This window comes from Seriola dumerili, unplaced genomic scaffold, assembly GCF_002260705.1.
Source record: "Seriola dumerili isolate Sdu_G_001 unplaced genomic scaffold, Sdu_1.0 BDQW01000149.1, whole genome shotgun sequence".
Taxonomy (NCBI): domain Eukaryota; kingdom Metazoa; phylum Chordata; class Actinopteri; order Carangiformes; family Carangidae; genus Seriola; species Seriola dumerili.
The window spans coordinates 12,187,548-12,208,128 of NW_019174404.1; the positions used below are offsets into that span (position 1 = coordinate 12,187,548).

At 39.4% G+C, this 20,581-nt stretch overlaps 1 protein-coding gene and 1 long non-coding RNA gene across 2 annotated transcripts; one reads left to right on the forward strand and one right to left on the reverse strand.

Annotated features, from left to right (window-relative positions):
• Positions 1-135: 135 nt before the first annotated feature.
• LOC111226184 (photoreceptor outer segment membrane glycoprotein 2-like) lies at positions 136-5,702 on the reverse strand. Its single transcript, XM_022751292.1, has 4 exons — positions 5,550-5,702; positions 4,434-5,261; positions 3,472-3,718; positions 136-2,900 (listed from the first exon to the last, which is right to left on the reverse strand). Exons 2-4 carry the CDS (start codon positions 5,012-5,014, stop codon positions 2,628-2,630), a joined length of 1,101 nt encoding a protein of 366 aa, XP_022607013.1. The 5' UTR covers positions 5,015-5,261; positions 5,550-5,702; the 3' UTR covers positions 136-2,627.
• A 2,240-nt stretch (positions 5,703-7,942) lies between these two features.
• LOC111226182 lies at positions 7,943-8,499 on the forward strand. The gene is made up of 3 exons (XR_002665292.1): positions 7,943-8,089; positions 8,186-8,267; positions 8,388-8,499. It is a non-coding gene; the product is annotated as an uncharacterized LOC111226182 (long non-coding RNA).
• The last annotated feature ends 12,082 nt before the right edge of the window (positions 8,500-20,581 follow it).

Genomic DNA, 20,581 nt, shown 5'->3' on the forward strand with positions numbered 1-20,581 from the left:
CACACACAACTATGTGGCTTTTACTGGTAAACTATGTTGTCGATGATAATGATTATGTGATACTTATGTGTGAAAACATATTTGTACACACACACACAACACACTGCAGACAGTCACTCAGACACACATAGACACACACATGTGACAGCGCACACGCGCAAACAAACAACCCTCCTACAATCAAAGGAGGACTGAGCAGCCAATCTCTCCCTGATAAAACCCCTGCTGGAGTCCAGAGAGGCGGGACAGTCACAAGAGAAAGAGGAGGATGAGTAATGGAGGCTGATGGATAATGTGGAAACCCAAGTCGCCTTGTTTTAATTTGATTGTCTGCCGTGAGAATGAGTTTCTCCTCGAGTAATGTTATTTGCAAAGAGACTCATTCAAATAAAGACAAACATCTGTTATCAGTTTATGTATTTGATTTTTCTCCTGAGTAATGCTGTGAATTTTTTGCATTCTCTTCTGTTACAAAAGGTCTGTTATAAGTTATAATATTGAATTATGCTCTTTTGGAGGGTACATTCATTTGGAAATGTGTAGGCTTGTTCAGTCTTCCCACACATTTTGGTTTTTGCCCATCAATTATGTAGATGGTCCGCCATAACCTACTGTCACCTTTACTCATATAGACATATATTATGGATAAAACCTTTATAGAATATACATTATTTTCAAAGTTTTGTTTAAACAGATTCAATGCTCTTAGAAGTATGCAGTTACCTACTTTCATGATTTCCTGATATGGATACATTTATTGATAAGCAGATGTTAAAGCTTTGTGAATGGCATATTCAACCATATTTTGATTGAAATATTAATTCGTCAAAAAAGATCTCACTAACCTTAAGAATCAGGGAGTGAATTGTATGAAAATATTTCCAGTATACTATGATATTATAGGACACCATTTTACGAAAACCCTAAGCCAAACTGATTATAATGATCACATATTTACTGTATGATGTTTGTAATAGTTAAAACCTATTGAAGGGACCACTGTCAAACAGATTATTGGTCACATTTCTCCATGTGGTTTTTATTTACTTAAAAACCAAAATAAGTAAAAAAAAACAAAAAACAAAAAAAAAACCTATTGCAATATTCTATTTAAGAGAGAAATGTACATTTTATTGAAAGCAATCTAGTATGGTATCATTTCAGTAGGTTCATTCATTATTTCTCTTCCCATTCAGGAAAAGTTGTGTGAATATATCCTTTTTTCCTTTTTGTGTTGTTTGACTGTATTTCATGAGACTTCCAGGCTGTGGAAATAAAGACACTAGCCTATCTATAGATGGACTGTTCCTGTGCCCTGAATCAATCAGAGTGCAATGATGTTATAATTTCTATTATCTAAAATGTAAATGGCTGCAAACCAGTATAAAAGGAGGAACCCCAACGCAGGATGTTTGACATTGAATTCCCTCTTGTCTTGCTCGCATACAGAATAAATGAATGAGAAATTCTTCATCATTAATATTGTCTTGTATATCATGTGGGATCCCCAGATGATTAACACGTTAACATCTTATAGACAGAACTGCAGCATTACTAACTCACATGCTTCACCTCAGCAATGTCTCAGTTCTTACTTTAAGAAGGCCCTGCCACCAGCCAATAAAGACACACAAAGAAGCCCAGTCTGCAATGAACTGGTCTGAAATCCTCATAAGACAATGACAGACAGTAAAACCATTCCAAAGCCAGCTCAAAAGGTTTATTTTCAAGCTTTTGGTAGCTCATCCCAGCGAAAAGTGTTTTCATTAGACAATTAGACCATGGTGGCACTGCTGAGGCACATCAGATTCATTGAAGTGACAGCTTGAACCTTCTAGGAACTTTATCTGTTATAAATTACTTGTAGATTTCTGTTTGGTTAAGTGCTTTTAACTAATGTGAAAGCGAGAACATAATATACTTATTAGATTGTTTACTACCCTTGGTGCAATTACGATTGCTATAAAGAATTTGAATTACATTTGCCAATGGAAATGCACAGAAAGGAATCGAAAAATTATACTATTAGTGTATAATAAACATAACTAATGTAAAATTCATCATCATGCTCTTCCAGGTCCTACAAGGCCTATTTAATCTGAGGCGCAATCACTCAATGCTTTATGTGTGAAATTTAACTAAACACTAAAAATTCCTGCTATAATAACTATAAATTCTTGACTGTAATTTCTTACATGTTCAAGTGAAATCAGGCAACAAATTAAAAAAAACGAAACAAAAACAAATACGTGCCATTTTGGACCTTCATCACTACTTAGTCATCATCATTTTGATTCCAGTCTTGCAACCAACAGGTGTATAAAGCTTTTTAGTACGTGTTGCAAAACCACAACACACAGGCAACAACGTCATTTGTAAACAACAGACTATAGTACGGTTGTGTACAGATGTATTGTAAAATGTGTACATTTATGTGATGGTGGTTTATGGTTGAAAAAACAGGCATTGTCAGTGGATCATGTATTGTGTGATATTTCCCACACTGTATTTCATCTTCCTCACATACAAACACCTTTGCACAGGTAGTTCTCAGCTGTAATTCTTGACTCTAAGTAGTCTGGCCTTCAGCGATGCTGTTCACTGAGGGCTTTTTTATTGGAGAAAGGTCAACTGGCTTCAGGTATCTGCTTCGGTGGCACGTTGTCTGGCCCATAGTGTGCTTTGGAGGTGGAGGGGACATCAATGTTGGGGTCCCCATTGTTGGCTGTGTCTATCTGATTGCTCTTGCCGAGGCTCTTGATGATGTTCAGGTTGGTGCGGGCTGTTTCCATGAAGCTGTTTTCCAGCAGCCAGCCGTCGGACTCGGAGTTGGGATCTCCCTGCCTCAGCACGTTTTCCAGGGAGGTTTGGAGGTAACGGACTCCTGTCAACACTGACAGCTGAAACAAGATGTAGAGGATCAAACAAAAACATGAGCAAAAATCATGATATTAAAATTCAAATAAGTCATCTTTTTTCCAACATATTGCATGATCTAATATTGTATATGTTTTTTATCTGCAGGTCTGTGGCAGTTTCTTAGGAAACCAATGCAACAGAGTAGAGGACAATAGGAGAATCCACTTTAAGTGCCACATGGATGACCCAGAGATAATACGCAAGGATTATTACTGCAAGTGTGTGAAGTGGATACAAGTGTTAATGCAAAGGCTGACGTGACACCTGCACTAAGTTATCTCTGGTAACTCTGGTAACTTTAGCTCCATACCAACAGAATTTTTTCTCATTTTCAAACTTGTAGTCTTCAGCACCAACTGACTCAAGTGACATCACTTGAGGTAATTAACCAGGCTTTGTGCAGCTCTCTCTGGAGCCACAAAAAGCTTCATTTTTCTCACATATGCAGTAGTGCCTCCCACCACCTTCAAACACACCTTGTAAATTTTAGTTGAGTTCCCCTTTAAGTTCACCGTTATGACCTTCTGTCGGTACCAACTTGTATTTTCTCACCTCAAACAGCCAGGTGATGAGGACCGCGAGGCCGATGGACTGCATGATGTAGTTGTAGTGCTCCAGCAGCGCCTGCCGACACCCTTTCATCCACAGGTTCAGCTCCTCCGTCTGGTGCTCGTAGTTGAAGTGGGCTGTGTTATTGGTGATCTGCTGCTGGATGCAGGGCCGGGGGGAGTTGACGTTGCAGCAGCTGAAGGGGACTCCATCCATCAGGTACTTCCCCTCCACGTTACTCCTTAAGCGACTAGACAGCAGGGAAAAGAAGGAAAAGTTGAGAGTCTGTGTTTATGGATTTGGTGCAAAAATTAGATCTTAGCTTGTCATTGTGAGGGACTGTACGAAAGTGATTAGTGGAGGAGAGAAGATTAAAAAAGGTGGAGATATATACATTTTTTCATTGTGAAAAGAAAGGGTAGTTTGACTTTTTAAAGAGAGCAGGGGACATCCAATAGTGTGCTCAGAAACACGCAGGAGGCAACAACCCTGCCACTAGTACTAGTTGATTTTCCCCGTCAGTCAACCACCAATATGTCACACATGAGAAACATATATTTATAGATATTAGTGATAATTTCTATCAACAGTTGTCTCCCCTTCGCTTAACTGCACATTAAGTTAAAAAATATAAAATGTGTCATAAAGTTGGCCCATTTCATAATATTCTAATTCATGGTGATCCTTCATTTAGTATCTTTTTATTCTAAAATAGAGAGTGGCAGGAATAGTCTTAACTGTGTTATGTTTTCCATGAATCTGGAAATGTATAATTCTACTATTATTGTTAAAATTATTATTAGATTATACTATCTGAAATGTTTTTATGCTTCGCTTCTGTTAGTTACTAAGAATGAAATCCTTATTAAGGATGAAACAAATTTTTTTCCTGTCAGTAATGTCTGTACAGTCCTTTTTCATGTCATTTTATAATCTTTACACATTCAGTTCCAGGTTGCACTTACTCCACCACCTCTTTTTGAGACATGTCCAGGTAACGGTTGCTGATCCACTGGATTTGGAACCAGTCTTTATAGCCGTTGTTGCCACAGCACTGGAAGTCTATCTGCAGCATGTCCAGAGTGCGCTTCAGGAAACATCGTCCTGGTGTGTCCGTGTCCTTGTAGAACCTCATGGCCTCTGTCAGCCCCAGGTTCAGAGACTCCTCCAGCTCCCCACGCATGCTGTAACACATCAGAGCCCCCACCAGCACACAGAAGGTGAAGAAGAAGGTGCATATAATGTAGGGCAGCATGATCAGCTTCCAGCGCAAGAACTTGGTGGTGTCCACACAGTCGTAACAGATCTTCCCACCCAGGAAGTTGATGGCACAGGCGATGAGGCCCACGGCTATAAGCATATTGGGCACATACTGGATGTCCCTCTCAGCCATCAACTCCCCTCGCTTGTTGATCTCAACCTTGAGGAAGAGGCCGAGGCTGAACAGGATGGCCCCTGTCACCACTGAGATCCAGTTGAGGATCCACAGCACCTGGGCCAACTTGTCCCTCTTGGTCTTGGTGAACTTCACCCTCAAGACCGCCATCGTGTATTTATCCGCTGTCAGTTTTTCTTTTAAGTCGGGGAGAGGGGGAGGATTAAGGGTGGGCCACAGGTAGATCAGGGGAGAGGAACAGGTTATCCTCCAGGGGGTGCCGGGGACCAACGGGTGGGGGATTGGTTGTACAGTTCTCTGAAGGTCCTCTCATAAGCAGCTTAGCCTGGTAGTCATGATCAATATCGTGTGGACGCTGCATTATGGTTGTAAAGTAGGTGCTGACAGCTCCGCGAGGCTACAGTGGTGAAAAAAATATTGTCACATTAAAGGCACAATTTCTTGAAATGGGAAACACTGATGAGACGAAATGCAATGACACGTCATCAGTTGTATACAAACAGGAAATAATCTACATGTGAGACGAACGGTTCAACAGCCTATAACGCAGTTGAAAAAACATAAAACCTTCCTTCCTTTAATCCAGTGATTCTTGCATTTCTGTCTAGAGAAAGTTCCCTAAAAGAAAATGTCAGAAATAGCTGACACGATGAAAAACTAAATCCAAGAAATCCACTGCACCTACCTTAGCCTAGTCAGCATTCACCTTGAAAATATGTCATCATTCCCATCATTCATCATTTTCTCATTTTCAGTTTCTTTTCTTGCTGACATCCTCAGATTTAGTCCTGAGAGAGTAGAGTGGCCGTAGTGACACAGATAGTATGGAGGCAGCCACAGCAGCATCAGAGTGAGACTAGTAACCAAGTCCTGACCCTCCTCCTAATCCCCTTTAATCATTAATCAGGCCTGGGCCCCACGAGGGATTTGGACCCACCTTCTGCCACCTATGCAAATCCGACTGTCCCGGAACTGTGAAAGTAATGGCTGACGGCCATTGTGTGTGAATTTGTGTGTGTGTGTGTGTGTGTGTGTGTGTGTGTGTGTTTGTTTTCATTTGAGTCAAAAGTAGTGATATTTTAATTTTAATCTATGCAGCATCACCATGAGTATATGATTTGATTAAGATGGCTTGTAATGAAAAAATACTTTATGCACACAGAAAGAATTTTTTAATTTTTTTAAGTGGTAAAACTTAAATACTATCATGTGTTGCCATGTGATGCTTTTTGTGAACACCACACACAGGATCTGGAGGAGTAAACAGGTCAAAAAGGGTAAGCTAAGGCTTAATGCACACTGACACAGTTCTATAAGAAAAAACTGCTGCTACACTGCACTTGACTGGTGGAAACTTTCCAGTAGGGCTGCATCTAACAATTTTTTTAATAATTTATTTAGTGTTGTGTTTATTCAATGTATGAAAAAGGCTGCTGTAATTTCCCACACTCTTCAGTAATATCTTTGAAATGCTTTGTTTTGTTTAGGCAACAGGTTATAATTAAGTTAATTATCACATAAACAAATAAAAAAAACTAAAAACAATAAATGTTTGGCATTTTTGCCATAAAAATAGTCACACCGATGGCCACGCCCCAACAAGTGATGTCACAGCAGGTGTTTTTGCCAAATTGAAAAAAGTTCTCCTGACATCACTGACCAGGGTGTGGCTGAAAGTGCCAAATGCCTGAAAGATATAAGCAGTGGAGATCAGGTTAAGTTTTCTTCCTTCTGTCACTTAAGAAGTCAATTTTCACCCCCAGCTATCATCTCACCCCTGCTGGTCTTACCTACTCTGTCTCCAACATTCATTTCAACACACACTTGCGCACACATAAATATACACTCAACAGCCACGCTGCAAATCAGCCAATGAAATGTTAACTGAGAGTGAGATTAGTGGATTAACATGTACCAAAGTAGCTTGTGTAAGAAGAGAACGTTACTGTAGCCACCGGACCAGTCAGCAAATCCACAAGGCAGACACACTCACCTCTGCACAGACCAAGAATGAAGATTAACCGAGCTACTATGGACAACTACACCACGTCTCTAAGTAAGTACTGAGAATCCAAGAAGTCTTTATGAATTTCTCTATAGGGGGTCTTCAAAATAATGATCATACTGCTAATATGTTCTCGCACAATCCATTTATCTAATTATGGAAACATGTCTGAGAGGTTTTCCAGGCTTAAGTGCACAAGTGATTTTACCTCTCATTGACATACACTGCATGAGCCTTGGTTGAATCACCTAGTATACAGTGCATAAAGTAAATCATAGATGTTTTCATAAACAACCTTTTTTTTTGTTGCTATAATGAACCATAGGCATCAACAATATTTTTCAGTAATGATACCTTGAGTCCACAACACGAACTGATGACAAGAGGCATCATGTTTGCTTCAGAAGGCCAATGGTCTGAGGCATTGACCAGCAACAACATCAGAGCCATCATCCGCTGGCTACGGACGCTTACAGCTGAAGGTACATTAGGAGCATTTGTAAAGCATGAAATTATGGTTCCGTCCTTTACTCTCTACTTGTTATCTGTAAAGTATTTGATGTTCGATTCAACATTTTATCTCCAATAAGGTGATGTTGACGTGGAGGAAATCCTACTGACTTTTAGCTGCTGGGTACAGAGGACGTCAGAGTTTGCTAAAAAGGAGTTATTAACCTTATGTAAGTTCACATGTCTGTATCAATGATATTAATTAACTGGTTAATATAATTACAAGTTTGCAAGTGGGATCTTTACATCTCTGTTTTGTCTTATTTATTCCTGCAGGCTTCAGTCGTTGCCAAGGTCTATGGATGTTTCTGGACCGGAGCTCTTTCACTCGGGTGCACATGCTGCTCCAGAGACTGAGGAACCTGCTCACGCTGGCCCAGTGGGCGAGGCGGCAGCTCACTTCAGCTCACCTCTGGCACGGTACACTCTTCAGAACACATACAGCGAACAGCTACGGCATCATGATGGTTTAGAATTGCAATCCTAACCATTCATATTTTTGACATGTGTAACCCCTTACTGGAACTTCAGTTTCTATGTCTTTCATGCAGGTGTGGGGTACCCTTGTGTGGTCTGCAGGGACACAGGGGCCTCCTCAGACGTTAGACGTGCCTGCTGGAATCGAGAGCACAGGGCTCTGAAGCAACACATCTGGCTGGGACGGCTGGTTCAGTGGTGGGGCATCATGGGGCTTCTGCCCAAATACCCTGGTACAGATGTCATCACACACCATAATATAGGCATTAGGCACGATTAAATGTTATCACACTTTTACATGTGTTTCTGTTCTCTCCTGTCGCTGTCAGAGGCCCACGAGGTGAAGCGTATCTCTCAGATGTGGAGGGAAATGGAGCACAGCCATCAGAAAGCTTATCTCGTGACACTTGGGTAATTTAGATGATTTGACTTGATGCCGGTGGATTTCAAACCATTCAAAGCTATCTCTCTCCTGCTGAAGTTTCTCTCTTTATTTCCCTGCTGCTTTTCTGTTTCTTTTCATTTGACCAGATGGGAGGAGGGAGGAACGGAAAGATGGATCTCTTTCATACAGGGTATGGTGACTCAGCTGGACAAACAGCACGGGTGCATTTGGACCTCTGAGGACTGCACAGACCAGTGCTATCCTCCTCCTAATCTGCAGGCCCTGCTGAAGCTCGTGCTGGTGCCTCGTATTGACAACATGTCAGTCCAGGCAGTTGTATCCATTCCAATACAGCATCAACAAAGCTTTCTGTAGAGCATATTGTACGTCTCTATGTCTCGCTCTCTGCTCTGTTCTGTTCTGTCCTAGAGATAGACCTTATTTTCAGGTTATATAATTCTTTAACCCATGTGTCGCAGCTCATGTACTTTATCCTGGACATGGCGAATTTCCTACAGTGCAAAAATGACCTCCTTCAATCTTTCTGCCATGCTTTCACAATTCCTTCCAGCTTTTCTCAACAAATCAGGGCCTTCTGGATGCTCGATCATGGAAATGTCAGGGTATGTAACCACAAGACACCCAAGGAGCAAAGCTGATTTTATTCATCGGCTGAGTGACTGATTCTGATTTTGATTAAGTCGTTTTAATGACCATGTAAGTTAACCAGTTAACCATCCAGTTGATCACATTAGCGTCCTTGTTCAAGCGGCCATAGTGGTCTGCAGGGGACACTAATGGGTCGCTTGAGTAGTGCATATGATTAATGTAATAACTCCATTGTGTCATTCATTATTGATTCAACTACAGCAGATCTTTATTTCCGTTGAGGAAACGCTTTAATTAGTGGAAATAGTTTGTGTTTTTTTTGATGATGAAAGCAATTAGCATTTCTAGGAGTTTTTGTTCATCCCACATAATTAAGATTTCTGCTCATAGACAAAACAACAATTTAAATTAAAGGAACAAATAATCTTATAGAAGTAATGTTTGTTATGTTACTCCCTGCCTAGACCTCCATGGAGCTATTGCTGAGCCCCAGGGCTGCTGTCCCCTGGCTCCCTTGGCAGCATCGGTGCATCATCCATTGTCTCCTGACAAGGAAACAGCCTCGCTTGGCATTAAGGTACCTCCAATGGACCAGACCTGCAATAGAGAGCACTGATGATGCCAAGCTCTGTGCAGATGTACTGCTTCAAAACAGGTACATTCTGTATCACTTATGGCCTTCTTGTTGTATCTTAGATTATATATTATTTGCCTTATTATCTTAATGTGTGATGTGGACGATGTGTCTGGTCTCCAGTTGTGTTTCTGAAGCCTGGGCTCTGCTGAAGAGAGGCCACACAGAAAGAGATGACATGGTCACGTACTTCTTGCAGGCTTGTAATGGATTTGGTCTGTGTACAAAGGCTTTAAAGTACATTCCTGCAGGATATAATGTGGGTGAATCTCTTATAATACAACAAAACCTATGTAACACAGATATTCAGCTTTGGAAATGACTTTTTTCTTTTGTGAAAAATCCTCATCATCATTCATATCAGGGTGAAGGAGACAATGTAGATGGGATTGAGACAACAGAGTCACAGTTGCCACTGATGAAAAAAGGTAAGGCAGAGATTGTTAAACAGCATCAGGACTGAATAAAAATGCATTGTTATTAAGAGTGAGTTTTGTTTCAACAGACTGTTCAGGAGGAAGGCCACCCTGCCCGCTGTCTGCCAAACTGTATCAGGCTCAGAGAGTGAACGCAGTGTCTCCAGAGGAACTTGTCAGACTAGTCAGAAAGGCTGTGATGGAAGTGAGAGATCCCCCTCCCAAGCTAAGGTACCGAGGTTGTAGCTGGCATGTGGCTAAGAGGATGATTAAATGTTGAAATATGTTCAGTACCCCAGAGAACACAACAGGTAATTTCCTTATGTTCTTTATTCCAGTGAGGTGGTGTGGCTAGAGCACGCCGAGAGAAAATCGAACAGCAGAAAGATGTCTCTATCAACCCAGGCTCTGCTTCATCTCACACCCAGCCCCTCCCCAATGCACATGGTAGAAGAGCAAACAGAGCAAACAGCCCATGCAGATGAACCAGTGGAGGAACGGCCTCTATATAATGTACACATTTTCATTGTTCCTGCTAAAAAAAATAATTGATTCTTACAACATCTGATTTTGAAATAATGTCCTGTATTGTGTGTCCTTGTCCCAGCGGCAACGTGAGACACACAGGCACATTTCCTCCTCAGAGGATCAGAGCTCTGAGTCCGTCTCCTCCTTCACCTCGGCCTCTTCCTTGTTTCTGGTGAGACGGGGTCATCCATATGTGTATGAAAGCACCTTGACTCTGCAGAGGATCTCTTCTCTTCTCACTGACAGTGAGAACCAAAGCAGGGACGGCGAAGAAGAGGAGAGCAGACCCCCCTCATTGGTTGGTGTCTTGCCAGATTGCCCTGAGATGATTGTGACACCAGAGGGCGCCGCAGACGCCCTGTCCCTCAGCAACTTCAACAAAGATGTTTTGGTGGAGCTGCTTCTTTCGGCAGAAGGTGAGCTTTGTGCTGGATTTTATTTGCACACCATTCATATTAAGAGCGGAAAAGATAAAGACAAACTTCAACTCTTTTCCAGAGGGAGAAGAAGATGTTAAGACAGGTCTCGGTGTTGATGCAGTTTCAGGACCTTTCATGGATGAAACCCTTCCTCTAAATAAGAGGTCAGAGGTCATCTTACCTCACACAATACTTATAGTGTACTTGATGCTGGCAAGTAAATTAAAACTGAGTGATATTTGTTTCTTCCACTTTCAGAATGAATCACCCCCCTCAGTTGTGCAGTATTGAGCTCAGCCAATCAGTGCCATCCCTCTGTGAGCCCCAGCTTGATCTGCTCTCATCTGGCTTTGGTATGTGGCTACATTCAGCTAGAATATAGGTAATATGTGTAGTCTGCTGAATGGTTTATATACTTTAATGTCACTGAATAAACTTGAATCTGCAGACAAACAAGAAAAGAGAAAAGAAATTGTTCACAGTCTCTCACATGTCGCCGAGCTGTGGAGCACTGTGTTGTCACAAGAGGACCAATCAGACGGCATCCCTCTTCAGAGTTTTAGTTTCAGTGAGGCAGCCATGTCTGAGGAACTTCATCAGGTAGGCAATATCTCTCTTTACTGGTACATACTTTAAGTTGATTATTAAGGTAATCTTCAATTTTACACTGTGTGTACTCAGACAGCATGTGAAAATCACCAGCAAGAGGAAGCACTGGGATACTTCAATCAAGACCTCTCCTATCCTCTGCTGAATGACCTCCACTGCAGCCCTCTGTTAGAGGAACCTATAGCCAGCGGCTCAGGGGTCTTAGCAAAGATGGGTGAGTGCGGCAGCTCCCCCCTCACCCCTGTGTGCAGCTTGATGTGGCCTACACAGCTTCAGATCCCTGGTAGCTCTCTGACCCTTAGCCCAACATGCAACATCACCAATGAGAGTCCCTCGAAAGCCCAATTAAAGGCGGATGAACCCTGTGCCCAGAGCACCTCAACCAAGCCCGATCATTACAAGGTGGGCAGCTGGTGGAGAGAGGACATTGAGACCTATAGAGCCTTCGGTAGCCTCTTTCCTTCTACAGAGCCAGGAGCAGCTTTCACATCAGGTGAAGAATAGTGGATGTTTTTTTTTTATAAATTGTAAATAAACAGTAGTATGCATATAAAACCATATATAAGCCTGTGCAACCACATGGTGTATAGTGATAATCAGATATAGGGAAACATGTGCCACTAGTTGCTTTTTTGATATTTACAGCTTTCAAAACATTACAAATAGTCATTAGCATTATGCTAATTGAAAAGCCCATTTATGTCATTTCCAGCAATAGTCTAAGGATGAATAATTTGTGTTTGTGTGTGTGTGTGTGTGTGTGTATGTGTGTTCTGGCCAGACATAATTTTGTGTCAGAGATGCTGCTTTCCGCTGCAGGGTGCAGGATGCATGTACATGTACCAAAGGCAGGGGGTCTTGGCTGCTAGGAGAGGGAGACTTGTGAGGAAGTGAAGTGTCAGAGATTGCTTCCCTTAACCTTGCTGCAGCAGTCACTCATCCATTAAACAACACCCTCTCCCTCCCTCCCTCCCCCACTCTTTCTACGGGAGGTGCGGTGTCTGCCACTGCAAAGCAGACCTCCCTCCATCTGCCGGGTCGTGTTGATCACCACTGGGCCTTTGGGATCTACGGCCTATTGCCCCACACTGATGCCCCAACCTTGTTGCTAGGACAAAGGTTAAAGACATATGACAGTGGAGCAATGTTGCATAAAATTAAAAGAATAGTCTCAGATAGGCTGTTCCAGACATGAAATTTCAAGCATTGTAATGATTTATAACATGTTTCTAACATGTTATAAATCATTACAATGCTTGAAATTTCAATAGAAAACAATACTGACAATGTTAACACTTACACTGCTTTCGCTTCTGTTTATTCACAGATACTAAGCGGCCTTCTCTTGTATTAAGTCAGCCTTACCCCTACAGTCTGCTCAGCTTTATGGACTTCACTGCGAAGCAAAAAGGAGACAACAGAGATGGCAAACAGGTACGTCCCTCTCATGATATGTACTGTACAGTTAGGCTGTGGTTTATTCATCATAAGGATGATAAAAGCCAGACTGGTCAGTAGGGGTCACTATTGTTCCAGTTAAGACGCATGACAGCATCTCTGATTTGGATGATCTCATTTCTGGTCCCTGAGGATTCGGCTTCATCACAACCCAGCAGGTGCCCTCTTTACTACCCTTCATCCCTCTCTCTCCTGTCCTCCAGCATAAACATCACTGCTTTTAAGATCTCCGCCTACAATGATGTCATTTTCCAAATATGAAAGCAGTATATCAGGGGATATGAATCAGTTGTATTGTATGTTGAAAGGCAGCGTTGAATGTGTGTGAAATACTACAGAATGCCGAAATTATTTATTTGTCAAAAATACAATATCTGATGCTGATGTATTCATCCTGTTATACTGCATAATTTACTGCTTTCTTGTTCATTGACCTGAACATTACACTGCTAAGCATTGTAGTCATTGCCAGGATATGACCAGGTAATTGTTTTACTGAGGTTTCATTGGATAATTGTTTAATTGGGATGCAGTCACCTAATTATTTTGTTCAAAATTGGGGACCATATGGAGCTTGGCAGGTGAAATGTAATTAGGCCATGTTAATTTATGGTGATTATACATTGGGCCTTAGAAGCCTATACTGTACAAACAGTGTGTGTCTATCATGGCTGATCTATTTTGGTTGTACAGTAAATGTTTGTAGTGATTGTATTACATTCATTATCTTACAGACTCAGTGTGAGCGTGTGTGTTTCCAGGGAGTTGTTTTGTAAGAAGAGCTATTAGTGTTATCTAATTGTTCATCCAGGCCAGAAATGATACTGTGAAGGATTTGCTTAATTGGCAGATAGAGAGATATTAATGAGTAACGTGTGAAAATGAGTTTAAGACAAACCCTTAATGGCTGATCAAACCTATCATCTATTTAGCTCCAGCATGCTAATAAAATCAGGATATTAAACATAGTTATTAGTACAAACTATAAATTCCGTCCCAAATGACCTCATGCATGACTGTTTATGATGATTATTGTGGCACAGTTATAGATGAGATATTCGCACGGTGGTGAAAACAAAGTCATCGATCAGCGCGTGGAAGCTCACGAAGAGATCATGCTCATTTAAAAAGATACCACAAAATGAAACATTATCGACTTTGCTGTCTTAATAAAAATACCAATATTTTCACAGAGAGACGTAGGGAGTAGTCGTGTTGGGTCATGTTGCATGTTGAAACATTCAAGATTCAGGGGGAGATGAATGGCCTCTATTAGGAGCATTTAATAAGTGGCTGGCCCAGTGCTCCCAGTCTCCTGCACCCCCTGGGGAAAGATTAATGGGTACAGGATATTTCATCAGGACCTCCACATCACTGCCCAGGCAACGAGGCTGTAATTGTGTCTGTTTTTGCTATTGTTTTGTGTCACAGGCAGACAAAGAGGAGCCCACAGGTTGGAGTAGTGTGGGGAAGGCTTCACAAGGTGCCATAAGAAGTGGAAGAACGCGATTGAGGAAAGGAAAACGAGTGAAGAGAGCATGATATGTCGATCACACAAAGGACCGCACATGGGAGAGCTGAACTGAATGAGAAATACATTTTTCTACCAGAGATATCAAGTCTTTTTAACATCATGTATATTGTTTTAATTTGATTAATGGACCTAAATCACCTGGTCAGATTGTTCTGACAACACCCAGTAATATTGTCCTGCCACACCCTTTTCCACCCGCTGTAGCACCACGTGTCAGAAACACGCATTCGATAATAAATCCCTCAGGAATTATTGATGAAATCTAAATTATTAAATGTTTTGCTAATTAAAAGGCCAGTAAAAATAGATAATTCTGGGTTACATTATGTGATTTTACAACGTTTTGTTCAACATTACAAGAATATTGGTCCATTTGAAGCATAAATGTACAGCATTTAAAAAGCACTGACAGTGTCCTTGAAAATCATTCTGCACTTTAGATTCTTCGCTGGTTTCCTGCACTTGAAAAAGGATGTTTGCTTTGCTGCCATTGCATCTCATGAAAATTAGATGACCTCCCAATGCTTTCTGCCGCCCATCTCTGCCCATATTTGCTCAGTGCTCAGGGACTGTATTTGGGTTAGCATCCTCCCTCCCTCCCTTCTTCCCCTCTCTCTCTCCCACTGTGGCTTGTTCTTGGGTTGAATAACTTAACACATATTTCAGCTTGACACACTTCTGCTATGGGTCTCCCCTGGGTGGCCAGTTCACGAGCCCACACATGCTGTATTATTTAAAAGTGGGGTTTGGAGTTCTCGCTGTGTGTGGATGTGCGTGTAATCTCCTGTTAGTGTGAAGGGGAATGCCTTATGGAGTTGTTAGGCCTTTCTCTGTGACCTTGCAGGTGTGGCAGCACCTCTGATACCACATGATGTCTCAGGTCTAGCCATTTTTTAGACTTTTTGCTGTTCTGTGCTTTGATTTTTCTATTAGACAAAAGAGAAAATACTATTTCAGTAATACAAAAGCAGCACAATACTCCAACAATAATGCATCATAACAGAAATGGCAAAGTGATTTATTATAGGAAATAGTAATCTGGACAATTTATCATACACCCGAGATCTGCCACAGCAAAACAATACCCTAGGAGCTGGGGACATAAGTAACAATACCTAATGATGCTAAAAAGCAAACCAGCTCTGAATGTTGGAATGAAATCAACTTTTAGGCCAAGACCACACACACACTCACACAAACACAATAACTCAAGTTAATCTGAGAGCTGATAAAATCATGGAAATCAGAGTGCTGCGGTGCAGCAAAATGACACATAAATCATGTGCCAGGGAGAGGATGCAAAAAACTGCAGTTTGTAAGATGGAAACAAATAGCCATATAATGTCTGGAAAGCATTCATATAAATACTTGTCTTTATGGCAGGATTATTAATATCCTCTGAGGTAAAATGACTCAGTTGTAAGCTGTTCACTTACTGCTGTTTCCCCTTTGCATTCAGTCACCATTCAAAATGAAGGGTTTTGTGTTTTCTAACTGATTTATTTTTTGAGGGGATTAACAGAGCATCTTTCTGTCCCCACAATTCTACTGCAGCCTGCATCTGTAAGTCATGCATCAAGGCAATGGGAACAAGCACGCCTTCGACCACAGAGTAAGCTGGTGGCAGCTGCAGGGGCCTTGCCCACTGGAGGGCACTGTGAGCAGCACAGAGGTTGGGTGGCCAAGGGAGAGGGGGGACACCTTGGCCAGCTCACCAGATGGGCTCAGTGGAGCATGTCAGATGGCTGTGACAGCTACCTGCCCTTCCTTAAGGACTGTCACCATGTGTAAACAAACCATTACTCTAATTTGTGAGTGTGTTGCCTTATGTGTGTTCAAAATGTGTGTGTGAATAAGGGTGATCGCAATGAACCCACTGAATGAACATTTCAGAAGTGTTTCCCCACTGTATCCAGCCTACTGTCTGTACAAAACTCTTGCTGCTGCAAACCTACAGGCCTAGTTAATTTTAAATTCTAGTGATCACAGAGTTCCTAATTTTGCTGAAATGTGTATTAAATGATGTAGAAGAAAACTAGAATATTTCCATTTAATGGGATAATGCAATCATAAAAACATGGAGTCAAGGCTTTCATGATTTTTGTCATTGTGTTCATCATATACCTTCAACAAGGGGGGAGGTTTGCATATGGACAGTAGGGACATGTCGCTACCAATATTTTGGGAGGACAGAATTGTTCCTACCAATATTGAGTGAAAAAAAGTCATATTAGATCATTCCAAAGTGCCCTCCAAGAGGCTACATTCAAAGACAACTGATTTAGGCATGCTAGCATTTGATTGACTAAAAGGGTGGGGGCAATCTTAAGTCTCACGTCGTGTGAAAATATCACAGTAGTAGCGTTAACTAGCAAGCTAACCATGGCTTCTGTCTTCTGTAGGTTAGCAGTCAGGTTGCGAACAGGAGTAAATATAAAATTCTGAAAATATCAAATTATGAGTTTAATTTTAAAATGTCAACATGAATACTGACTGAAATTACTTTTTTATGCCTTACTATACTGTGATGATTTCATGCCTTACTATACTATGATGTTTTTATGCCTTACTAAAAAAAGGTTTTACTTATGGGGTGACACAGGTGAGCAGTTGTACTGTTGCCTCACAGTGAGAAGGCTTTGATTTCAAACCATGGGCCGGGGGCCCCTCTGCGTGGAGTTTGCATTTTCTCCCTGTGCCTGTGTGAATTCTCTGTGAGTCCTCCGACTTCCTCCTGTAGTCCAAAGACATGCACATTAGGTTTATTGCCGACTCTATTGCCTGATTATACTATGACCTTTTTATGCCTCACTATGCTATGATATTTTTATGACTTACTATAGTATGATGTTTTTATGCCTTTTTATGCCTTACGATACTATCGTGTTTTTATAACTTTTTATGCATTAAAATACTATGACTTTTTCAGGACTTTTGATGCCTTACTATACTATGATGTTTTTATGCCTTACTATACTATATGACCTTTTTATGCCTTACTATACTATGATATTTTTATGCCTTATTATCCTATGTCTTTTTTATGCTTCACGATACTATCATATTTTTATAACTTTTTATGCATTAAAATACTATGACTTTTCCATGCCTTACTATACTATGATATTTTTATGCCTTACTTTACTATATTTTTATGCCTTATTATCCTATGTCTTTTTGTCCTTTTTATCCTATGCCTATCATGTTGTTATAACCTTTTATGCATTGACATACTATGAGTTTTCCATGCCTTACTATACTACGATCTTTTTATGCCTTACTATAGTATGACGTTATTATGCCTTTTTATGTGTTACTGTACTATGACTTTTTATACCTTACTATACTATGATGTTGTTATGCCTTACAATACTATGTTATTTTTATGACTTTTTATGCTTTACTATATTGCCAAATTCAAATCATTTCTATCATTCACTGATCTGGAGAAGGTTATTCATGCATTCATCATGTCTTGACCATAGCAACTCCCTACATACGTCTCTCCCAAAAATCTTTTCATTCCCTTTAACTCATACAAAATCCTGAAGCTAGACTCCTAACTGGTTCCAAAAAATGTGATCATATTACAACCATTTTAGCCTCCCTAAAATTGGCTACCTGTGTCTTTTAGGATTTAGAAAATACTTCTGATCTTTCTTAAGTCCCTGTCTGGTTTTGCACCTTCTTACATCTTATGATCATGCATGCTGCATGAGATCCTGGGGCAAAACTCTTCTATCCATCCCTAGGTCTCGGTTAAAAACCAGAGGTGACTGTACATTTGCTGTTAGAGCACCCAGACTTTGGATTGCCCTGCCTGAGGAGATCAGACGTGCTGAGTCGTACTCAAAACACACTTGTATATAGCAGCTTTTAATTCTTGATTAAAATTTTAAGTTTGGTCCTTACTTTTGGTTTCATTTTCTTTTGTTGCTCTATTGATCTCATTGTTTGAACACAAGTACTTGTGCACTACATGTTGCCTCTCTCCTCTGTGTCTTTTATTGCTTTATTTTCATGTTTAAATGTTTGTACAGAACTTTGTAATTTTGTTTTGAAACATAAATAAAGTTATTATTATTATTATTACTATTCTATGATGTCTTTATTACTTTTTATGACTTCCTATATTATGACATTTCTATGATGTTTTATGCCTTATTCATTTTAATGAACTTTTATATCTTACTATAATATGACCATTTTATGCCTTAGTTTATTATGATGTTTTGTGACATTTTATGCCTTACTGTACTATGACATTTTTATGCCTTACTATACAATGTCATTTTTACGACTTTTTATGGCTTATTATACTAAGACCCTTTTATGACTTTTTATGCCTCACTATACCATGATGTTTTTATGCCTTTCTATACCATGACATTTTAATGACTTTTCATATCTCACTATAATTTTACCATTTTATGCCTTACTATACGATGACGTTTTTAGGACTTCTTAAGACTTACTATCCTATGACTATTTTATGCCTTACTATACATTGTGATTTGTAGGACTTTTTATGTCTTAATATACTATGTCATTTTATGATTTTTTATTCCCTATTATACTATGATGTTTTTATACATTTTTGTGCCTTACTATAATATGACGTTTTAGTTACTTTTCATGCCTTAATATACTATGACGTTTTTATGACATTTCATGACTTACACTACTATGACTTTTTTGTGCCTTACTATATTATGACTTTTTATGCCTTACTTTACTGTGTCGTTTTTATGACTTGTTATGCCTTATTATACTATGACTTTTTTATGCCTTACTATACTATGTCGCTTTTATGAATTGTTATGCCTAACTATAATATGACATTTTATGCCATACTATACTAGGTCGTTTTTATGACTTTTTATGCCTTACTATACTATGTCGTTTTCATGACCTTTTATGCCTTACTATACTATGTCGTTTTTATGACTTTTTATGCCTTACTATAATATGACATTTTATGCCATACTATACTATGTTGTTTTTACGACTTTTTATGCCTTACTATACTATGACGTTTTTATTACGTTTTTATGCCTTACTATACTATGTCATTTTTATGACTTTTTATGGCTTAAAATTTTATGACATTTTTATGAATTTTTATGCCTTGCTATACTATGACGTTTTCATGACTTTTTATGCCTTACTATACTATGTCGTTTTAATGACTTTTTATGCCTTACTATACTATGTCGTTTTCATGACTTTTTATGCCTTAACATATTATGACGTTTTATGACTTTTTATGCCTTACTATACGATGAGTTTTTATGCTTTACCATACTATGTCGTTTTTATGACTTTTTATGCCTTATTATATTATGACTTTTTATGCATTTCTATACTATGTCGTTTTTATGACGTTTTATGCCTTATTATATTATGACTTTTTATGCATTACTATACTATGTCGTTTTTATGACTTTTTATGCCTTATTATATTATGACGTTTTTATAACTTTTTATGCCTTATTATACTATGACTTTTTATGCCTTACTATACTATGACTTTTTATGCCTTACTATACTATGTCGTTTTTATGACTTTTTATGCCTTATTATTTTACGACTTTTTATGCCTTACTATACTATGTCGTTTTTATGACTTTTTATGCCTTATTATTTTACGACTTTTTATGCCTTACTATACTATGTCGTTTTTATGACTTTTTATGCCTTATTATATTATGTCGTTTTTATGACGTTTTATGCCTTACTATAATATGACATTTTATGCCATACTATACTATGTCGTTTTCATGACTTTTTATGCCTTACTATACTATGTCGTTTTTATGACTTTTTATGCCTTACTATACTATGACTTTTTATGCCTTACTATACTATGTCGTTTTTATGACTTTTTATGCCTTACTATACTATGACGTTTTTACAACGTTTTTATGATTTTTTATGCCTTAGAATATTATGACATTTTTATGACATTTTATGCCTTGCTATACTATGACGTTTTTATGACTTTTTATGGCTTATTATTTTATGACTTTTTATGCCTTACTATACTATGTCGTTTTTATGACTTTTTATGCCTTAAAATATTATGACGTTTTTATGACTTTTTATGCCTTACTATACTATGTCGTTTTTATGC

Excerpts from the sequence above, each read along its gene's own strand:
- LOC111226184 (XM_022751292.1), bottom strand. The coding sequence starts at position 5,014 with ATGGCGGTCTTGAGGGTGAAGTTCACCAAGACCAAGAGGGACAAGTTG. Across the intron at positions 3,719-4,433 it reads TCTCAAAAAGAGGTGGTGGA|TCGCTTAAGGAGTAACGTGG; the intron begins GTAAGTGCAACC and ends CCTGCTGTCTAG. Across the intron at positions 2,901-3,471 it reads TCATCACCTGGCTGTTTGAG|CTGTCAGTGTTGACAGGAGT; the intron begins GTGAGAAAATAC and ends ATCTTGTTTCAG.